The following is a 10,289-nucleotide window of genomic DNA, read 5'->3' as shown; positions in this document are numbered from 1 at the left end:
AGGCCCCATCGAGGTAGTATCGAACACCATCGAGCAACCATCGAGTTGGGCATGATTTTTTAGTTATTTTTCAGATTTGAAACTCGGAAATATGTAGAAAATTGACTTTGCTCGATGGTGCTCGATACCAGCTCGATGGGGCCTTCAAAATCAATATTTTCATGAAAAAATCGAGATTTCTCGATGGTGGTTCGATGGTTGCTCGATGGTGGTTCGATGCAATTCTTGTAAGAGACATAATTTTTCACTCGGGTGTCCGTTTGGGATGATTTTTTTTTTTATTTTTGGTATTTTTTTGAGATCTACACGTTTTATATGTTCATATACACATTTTCAAAGTTTAGAACTTGAAAACATACCAAAACATATCTTGAACATGAGGTATGTTTTGCATTTGTCATTTTTTTCAAGATTTACATTTCCCAAATGTGTATATACACATCCCAAACGTGTAGATCTTGAAAAAATACCTAAAATCAAAAAAAAAATCACCCCAAACGGATACCCGAGTGAAAAATTACGTATCTTGCAAGAATCGCATCGAACACCATCGAACCACCATCGAACCTCCATCGAACCACCATCGAGCAACATCGATTTTTTCATGAAAATCTTGATTTTGAAGGCCCCATCGAGCTGGCATCGAGCACCATCGAACCACCATCGAACCACGTCGATTTTCTGCAGATTTCAAAGTTTCAGATCTGAAAAAAATCGCAAAAAAAACCCAAAAATCATGTCCAAATCTGTTCAAAATGTAGTATTTTAGTGTCCTAAGTGTTGAATACTTGCCATTACATTGATTTCTATGATATTTTATCTTACCCATGAATTTTTTTTCAAGAGAGGGAGTTGAGAGGAATGTGTTGAGGGAGAGAGAGGGAAGAGGGAAGAGGAAGGGGTGAGAAAAATTATGAGAGGGGTATTTTGGGTATTGTCAAAAAATTTGGCATTGTTTTAAAATGATTTAAGTGTCTAGCATTTTTTTGATTTATAACCCCTCACTAAGCATAAAAACTCAAATTTCCCTTATTCAAATATAATTTTAGGAGATAAGGTCTCTGAAATTTTAGCCACATTGTGGGGTTGGGAATGAGAGGAGAGGGTGTTGGAGTTGATGTAGTCTTTGGAAATTAATTATATCTCGTCTGCCCAATAATGGTATACATACCTATCATAAAATATATAAATTGTCTGATACTTTTATAATCCTTAGAAAGTTTTGGTAAATATTTAAGGCAATCTTTTAATAAGGGTCAGTTTTTTATATAGAACTTGCTGGCTTATATTTCGTGAATGAAATAAAAGCTTTCTTTTTCATTTTTCTTTCTTTCTTGAATATGTTTAGTCAATCATTCCTCTATTTGAACATAGAGAAAAGAGAATTAATATCAAATGCAATGGGACCTTTTTTGTTGCACATTTCTTATCACTGCGGGACCCTTTGTAACTTGTAGGATACTTAAAATCAAAGCTACAATAATGTCCTTTTTATTTGCTATAATTGCTCCATGTAAAAACATATTACACTTCACTTTTATTCCCATTGCCAGGCTACTTCCTAGTTCCCTACTCCATTCTTTTCGTATTATGAATCACTATTTTTTTTAAAAGTTAAAGAGTAGTACACACGAGAATTTGAACTCTAAATCAACACATTCACAACTTTTCATGCAGTCAAATAATTTATCTGATCAAAAAAATATAATGTATAATATGAAAAAGGGCTTGTCAACTATTTGCTCTAGTAATTAAGTCACTAACTATAACAGTAAAGCTGGGAGAGAATAAAAAGATTTTAGTATTTTCATAAGTATTAGAACGATATACCATTAAAATATTGGCTGAACCCTAAACGCATATATACATAGAGGAATGACTACGGCACATCACATTTTTTTTGTAATATCTATGTATTTTTTTTCTATTTCGGCACCTAAATAGTTATAATTCCTAAAAAAATTATATGACGGTGTGCATTGTAAGTATTTAGAATATTCTGTAAATTTTCAAGAAATTTTGAATAATTTACGAAGCCGAAAACAAAGTTCAAACTGTCAAATTTTACACGCATACACAACAAAACAGACACGCGTGCAACATACAATTTAGACCTTATTTCGGTACTATAATTTATTCAGAATTTCTTGAAAATTTATAAATGTTCTATATAGCTATAATGTACACCATCATATAATTTTTTTTAAGATTATAACTATTCATATGCAAAAATAAAAAAAAGATGCACCCGGCCAAAAAAATGCATCATAGTCGCTTCCTAATGAGAAACCTATATGAACAAGCTATATAATAAGCTGAGTAAAATTAAGTGATAACCAAACTTAATTAATTAGATTATTACATACATGTGTTAATATAATCATGACTAAATATCTCTTATGGGGAAAATTAAAAGGGAATCAAGATTTTAGATGAAGCTTTTTTAAACCATGCAGGCATGCGGATTAGGACGGTGTGGAGAGCAGCCAGGAAAGCCATCACCGACGGTACGGAATGAAGAAGACCGAGACAGAGAGGACGCAATGACACTTTGTTTAAGCCCACTCTTGGTGATCCATTCCCATATAAGTTGCATTGTTCTCAGTTAATAACATATAAGTACATGACAAATTTGGGTTAATAAAGCATAGAGATCATCAGACAGCCCAGAAGCCAAAATCCATTCCAGTGGTCCAGCCAAAAACATGTCAGAACAAAACCAAACTAGTGGTCCTTAACCTATAAGTGATAGGGCCTATATATAAATATCATATATGAGAATGTGTAATTGCCAATGTTTTTTTTTTCTTTTTTATATATATATATTTTTGTTGATGCTTGTCCTAGATGAGAAAGAGATCAGTGGGGTTAGATTCTGTCTAATTGAAAGGCTTGCCTCAAAACTTTGGGACTACGTACGTACTGTGTCTGTGAGGATTGGCATTGTCAACCCATCTTTTTCTTCTTTTAAATATTAATTCATGGTGAAGCATGAGTGTGGGGGACTGCAGAGAAGCTTATTATACAACAACTACTTCGACAAACGATTCATAATTATTGAAATTGTTTGTGACACAAGGACCACAAAAAAATCACATTTGGACCACTACTTTGTGTGGTTTGGGTTTCTTTCTTTTACCCTTTCCCTGACTAAACGTGGTCCTAAAGCTTGCTTTTGTTACATTTGCCTAAAAAAATTCCATTGTCTTAATACATGGGCAATCATTCAATTACGACAAAAGTTACCGCCCCCAAAAAAAAAAGTTGGAAGATGATTAGGATTTCAAAAGATAACCTGGAGACATCTTAATTTCCATATTGTCATCCTTCTTGATTGTACAATTTCAGTGGCATTATAGGATATCTTAGATGTTGGGGTTTCAGGCTTTCACTAAGCTTTAGCACTATTTTGTGCCCAGCCAAGCTTTGGCATGGACTAATTATTCTGCTGTATTACAGCTGATAGTTCTGAATACTAATTATTTCCTTGGTACTAGTTACAGCTTTAGCACTATTTTGTAAGCTTTGGTATGGACTAATTATTTCTCTGCATACTAATTACAGCTGAAATAGTACCGAAGACAAATCTCAGCTAAGTATATTGAACAAATACATATACAGCCTACAGGTACAATTTAAGTAATGGCAAAGATCTGCATATTCCACTTACTAATGATATAATTAAGAGAACAAATTTAGCTTTGCCACGTATATACCAACTATATGATACTCGATCCCATCTCATCTTAGATCTCTACGGTGAATCAGCGATGACGATCGTGTGTTATATATATGCTCTATTTTAGAACACCACTTATTTTTTGCCACGATTAATGCAGTACAGCCATAGAAAACTCATCTGAGACTAATACATATATGAAAATATCTCCTGGAGCTAGCAATTCGATAGTTTGCTTAATCATTTCTAACTCATATAATTTTTTGGACCAATTTCTAGTAGGAGAAGAAGGTCATGTTTCGATTTACTTCTTCATTCTTTTACAATAATAATATTTTGAATTTTTTTTTTATTAATAGAACATTGTTTCGAAAATTAATTAATTTAACCAAAACAAAGAATGATGCGTTCCCTCTCTGAAAAGAGGTGATGTGCTTCTTATATATACTTGACTAGTTCCGTCAAATTTTTAATGATGTTATGCATTGTATATATATGAAAGAAAAAGAGTACCAAATCTGTGACAATAATGGAGCTAATAATAATTAATTAGAGTATTTTCCCAGGAAAAATGCTTATAAATTGGGCATACAAAAGGAAGGGAGGCATAATTAGCCGATTACAGGATCAAGCAAGAAAGCTTGGTAGACAAGAACTAATTAAGTGAAGAGACACTTCCTTTTGTATATAAATGTCATAATAACATTTAATGTCATAATAACAGAATATATAAATGGGATCATTTGAATTGATCTAGCAAAGAGCACACTATTAGCTAGTATAGAATATATTGCATCTCAGAATGTAAAATTAAAATAAGTAAATGAATTATTTTGCCACACACAAAAAAAGAAAAAGAAAAAAGAATATGATATTTATTTTTTGATGACGAATTTCTTGACTCCAGGAAAGTGAATATTGATGAGGTAGTCTTTCCAATCAATGCACTTTGGATCGAAGTTGAATAAATCCACTTCCACATAATTAAAAATCTCCCTTGCTTTTTCTCGAAGCCTCTCTGAATTAGTGTCATCAAAGCTGCGTACATTTAATTTGTTCAAATATATCAATTAGTATTAACAACAATGACCACATTACCCACGTTTATTTAATTAAAACGAATTAACATACGTATGTTAAACTATAAATATCGATGTACTACACTACTTACATGCCCTTGAATAGAACATATGGTTTGTAAAGTTGCACCAAACGCGTTACCAAATTGAATTTTCGCATACTGTTGACATACAAATCTCGAAAAGACGAGGGAAAGGCTTTGCTCAACAATTGCAGCATCTATATATATTCAAAAGAAATTAATAAATTAATGATATATATATGTATATAAAGATAATTGATATTACTATTAAAGAGTGAACCATATATACACAATACTAATCAATGGCACAAACCTGTAGAGGTAGAAGGTAGCGTATAAGCATGTAGATTCGGAAAGTGGGCATATTAGACAATACTGTACCCTTGGTAATTTTGATTGGTTTTCCGTCCATGGATATCAAAGGATTTTTAGTAAAGTACGAGTAGCTAAACTGGTGAAGCATAGAGAAACTTATTGGATTTCTGAGGGAAGACCCCACGTGGTAAATATTATTGTTTTTCGTTGATTTACTAAAGCATTGATTTGCATGAGCAACCATAGCTACTATCATTGCATTTATCAACATATCACCCGGTATCTGCAGTGCATATATATACCAAAAACATTATTTAATTATTAACAATATTGCAGAACATTAATTTAACTTATAAAATATATGCTGAGATGTGCATGTGATGATGAGTACTATATATATGTGTGTATAGAATGTTACAATGGATAAGGTACGAAAATTCATTTTGGTCCCCCTTTTTTTTTCCTCGACTTAATAGTTTTATTTGTTTATGTCCAAAAAATCTACACGTTAAAAAGTGGAAGATACATATATAGTATTATTTTTTTGAACGAGTCTAAATTGATTAGAATATATAGATCATAAATAGTTGACCTACTTTTCTTATAATAGTCATGATGACAAATGTTTAATTTGGAAAGAAAATGTTAGTTGATCAATAAATATACTTTCGAATCGATCTACAATGTTGAAATTAAATTTAATTAATTACTATACCAATGGCGATGTGGATCGATGTTCGCCATCCTGTTGAAGCTTTGGTTTTATATTAACATTATTTAAAAAAAGAAAAAAATACAAGAGATCTGGCGTGAGAATTTGCTGAGATGTTTTGTTGACGTATATATGGGGCTGGTTCTGTTTGAGAATTAAATTATTAAGGGTGCTTTATCTTTATGATTTACACTGATTTTCATATAGGTTTAGCTAACTAATTGCTAATTATTAGCATCATTCCTCCTAGCTATATAAGATCGATGTCTAAAATAAATGATAAACTTTATATTAGTTGGTTAATGTTGCTACTTTTTAATTTCAAGGTCGAGATTCTTGTTTTAACCAATATGTATATACATATATAAATATTAATCTCTATATATATATATATATTAATTGGTGATGGATCGAGTTTTACTTACCATGTCCATTATACATGCTGGATCGGCCAGAAAACATGTTATCTTCCCTTTACCGTGGCCAACAACTACACTATCAATAGTCCTGTACAACGCGTTTAACAAACATAACAATTAATTACTACTAGATTAATTATATGTAAACGTAATTAATAAATACAATAATTAATTACTATAGCTATATACATATAGATTACCTCAAACCTTCAATCCAACCAGGAAAAGGTTCATTGTAAGTGCTGGTAATCATTGTAGGACGAATAATAACAGTTGGCAAGCTATCTTTATATTGTCCAATGCACATTTCTCCCATGGCCTTAGTAAATACATAAGTATTAGGCCAACCAAATTTTTTTGCCCTGTTCAAAGTACGATATTAACTATTGATGAAAATTAAATAAAATACAAATTTTATTTCATTATATATATATATTTATATTTGTATAGCTTAGCTAGTTATTATCAAAACTATTACTTTGTGGTAGAAAAGAAAGAAGAAAAAAACCTTTGAATACCAAAATCCTTCATGTCTGACGCAATAAGTGCTTCTGAAATACCTTGTGCCCTCAAGTCATCCAATTTTTGAGCAGCCAACTTCATCTCTATTTCAAAATCTAATTTGGAGGATGTTGCTCTTAAAGTTTGACCTGGGTATAATTCTCTCTCTACTATCACTCCCTCTCCTTCCCCACAAACATAAGCTGTAAAATCCCACAATATAGCATATTAATTGGTATTTAATGGTAATTCAGTGAACTTAAATTATTATTAATTATCAAAATAAGTTGCGTTATATATATACTACATACAAAGATACAAAGAACGTGCCTATTACAAGTTTGCTTAGTTTTGTTTATACAAATTATTAATTATTTTTATTAAATTTATATTAATGTCATATAAATTTTATATAAATATTTTATTTTAATTAAATAATTTTTTTTAAATTTATATTTGTTCTAGTTTTGAATTTGGGAGTGACAACAAGAAATTATATATTATATGTTTAATGTAATATTAAATATTATTCTTAGATTTTAAATTTAAGTTTCTTGCTAGTTTTTTTAAAAAAATCAATTTTTTGTTAATTAACAGTAGATTATATTATATATTTAATATGATATTATTCTAATAATTGAGTTTAAGTTTAATTTATTTTTATTTAAGTTATAAAACGTATGATTTTATTATTTTTAAATAATTATTATTGTAAAATATCTTATTTTAATTTATTTAATTATTTGTTATTTTAAAATAATTATCATGATAAAACATGTCATATTTTAATTTGTTTAATTATTTATTATTTTTAAATAATTATTATTGTAAAATATCTCAAAAATATTATATTTTAATTTTTTTAATTATTTATTTTATTTTATTTAAGTTTAAGTGTTTACAAACTACCGTTAAATATAAGAATGTTCTGTTAAATATAAGAATATTCCGTTAAAGTTAACATTAAAAAAATAAAAGATTGTTAAAACTAAGAATTTCTGTTATCTACACACTTATTATATAGAAGAGATAAAACATGATTAATGCTACCTTATGTTTTGTTTTTATTAAAAGTATGATAAATTATTAGATAATTTTATGCCTACTAAATTATTAGATAAATTATTAGAGAGTAAAAAAAGTACTAATTTAATTAATAGGAGAATATGTAAAAGAGAGTAAAATAAGTACTAATTTAATTAATACGAAAATATGTAAAAGAGAGTAAAAAAAAAAATTCAGTAATTGTAAAATAAAGTGGTCTTGACATAGCCCAGTACCACACCTCTTCTCACAAAAGAGAAGGTTATAAGTTCAAATCCTCCATCCCGAATGTTAGAAATTATAAATAATATTTTGGTTTAATCTGGTATTTTATAAGTGATTTTTCTATATATAATATTGTTTATTTATTTAAAATTTTATATTATAATACAAATTTAATAAAAATAATTAATAAATTATATAAATAAAACGAGAAGAAATACAAGCTTGTATTAGTATATAAATATTCATATATATGAGGCAAATTATTTGATAGATATTCGTAAAAAATACAAGGGTTTAAATCAAATTGATTTAATAACTGAAATGAAAATATATATTAACCTATATCAGTCTACAAATTTTTGTATACATATATGTCATGGAAACTAATTTGAAAACTCATAAAAAAATAAGCAAAACTAACCGGTTGATACGTGGAGAAGCATCTTTAGCTTGACACATTTCATGGCAAATTTCACAACATTCAGAACTCCCATTGAATTGATATTCAGAGCGGTATCATATCTGCCGAACAACATTATACTTACAACACTTCCTAAAGGTAAAGGTATATATATATATATATAGTTCGTAATAGCAATATATACCTTTCGTAGAAGTCCGTTGTTGCAGCAGAATTGACGATAATATCTATATCTTTCCACATCTCTTCCCTGAGATTTACTTCTTCGACTCCCAAGTTTTGGCTACTAACATCTCCAGGGACTGGAATCAACTTTTCTGATATAAAAGAATCGAAGTCTTTTCCCCATTTTTTCCTAACATCCTTGAACAACTCCTTTCCTACGACCTTTTATATTGATATTGAGATTAATAATTAAGACACAGTACAGCTTAGTTTGTTTAGCTTTATATATAATGAAATCTAGCTCTGATATATCAATTAATTAGCCTAGTATTATATCATATTTACATATATATATATATATATTCAGTACTAGAGCACTCAGATTATGAGAACTCGATATATAATCAAACTTTAAACGGATTTTAAAAAAGAAAATATCTATAAACCTCAGATTGCATGCGTTGCATTGCTGAGTCGCCATCTGGAGCTCTTAAAAGAAGATAGAATTTCTTCACATTTGGTTGAATCCTCAATATTTTCTCCACAAGAACTGCATTATATATTATCAAATAATGTGATATATAATAGATGCATAAAAAATCTGTACAAAAACAGAAAAAGAACATGGGTATCGTAATAAGAGTGAGAGTTTATTACGTACGTTTTCCAAGAAAGCCAGTGGATCCGGTGACCAAGATAGTTTTACTCTCTAGAAAATGTTGTATGTTTTCCATCTCCGTTCTCCTTGAAAAAGCAAAATGAACAACTGATCGATGAGATGATTTCTTGGCCAATTAGGTCTAACGTTTATACTATTTATAATAATGTTGAGATATCTAGCTATGAATAGTCATTGTAAATAGTCAGACTAATATATATAATATATATACAAATACAATGCTAGTCAAACCTACTAAAACTGGATAATTTTGTACTGTCCTTGCTTTAATTTAGGCGGCGCTATAATTTTACTTTTTTTTTCAATTCACATGTGATGTTGCGTAAATGAATAAAATGTCCGCACGCTATTTTTTCCATTATTTTGATCATTCTGTGTATGGCAATGGCGGTTTAATTATTATTTTTTTTTTTATGGAAAATTTAATTATAAGTTCGTTGTATTGGTAATGGATGATAGTTGGGAGGTAGCAGGGCCGGCCCAATATTTGTCAGGGCCGCTGGCTATATCTGCTAGGGAGACATTTAAGACTAAAATTTAATTTATTGCACCACTTTATTTTTATTCTAGTATGAAACGATTATATATAAATATTATATATATATCGATCACATTTACACACAAAAAACAGAACACTTTCTTAATTTATTAGAATTTTTATTTTATTTATCACATGTAACTTATTTCTATCTATTCTGTGATCATTTCGTGGAGAAAGTTATAACATTGCATGAATGGAATGTTAACATAATAATACTATAAATTAAATTAAAGGGTTGTTTTGAGTTTAAAAAGAAACATTTAGTGTACATTTTCCTATCTTTCTAACTAGATTATCAATCACTATCTCTGTCATCCTATTTCTGTCTATTAAAATAAATAAATAAAAAAAACTAAATTGAAGGACACAACACGTGTCGACTATTTATGCATTGGGCCTGGACAAGGAAGTTTGAACAGACACACACTATCAGATCTCCAACTTAAGAGTCGGTAGAGTAGCTTTAGTAGTCGGTCCTATTTTTGT

The 10,289-nt window shown here is 29.5% G+C and overlaps 1 protein-coding gene across 1 annotated transcript; it reads right to left on the bottom strand.

The window, feature by feature from the left end:
* Positions 1-4,198: 4,198 nt before the first annotated feature.
* On the bottom strand, positions 4,199-9,402 carry LOC133796899 (probable fatty acyl-CoA reductase 4). Its single transcript, XM_062234597.1, has 10 exons — positions 9,245-9,402; positions 9,030-9,133; positions 8,603-8,805; positions 8,419-8,519; positions 6,736-6,931; positions 6,428-6,589; positions 6,234-6,315; positions 5,095-5,379; positions 4,851-4,978; positions 4,199-4,717 (listed from the first exon to the last, which is right to left on the bottom strand). Exons 1-10 carry the CDS (start codon positions 9,315-9,317, stop codon positions 4,555-4,557), a joined length of 1,497 nt encoding a protein of 498 aa, XP_062090581.1. The 5' UTR covers positions 9,318-9,402; the 3' UTR covers positions 4,199-4,554.
* Between the last annotated feature and the right edge of the window lie 887 nt (positions 9,403-10,289).

Source organism: Humulus lupulus, chromosome 8, assembly GCF_963169125.1.
Source record: "Humulus lupulus chromosome 8, drHumLupu1.1, whole genome shotgun sequence".
NCBI classification, from domain to species: Eukaryota; Viridiplantae; Streptophyta; class Magnoliopsida; order Rosales; family Cannabaceae; genus Humulus; species Humulus lupulus.
This window is presented reverse-complemented; position numbering and strand designations above follow the sequence as displayed.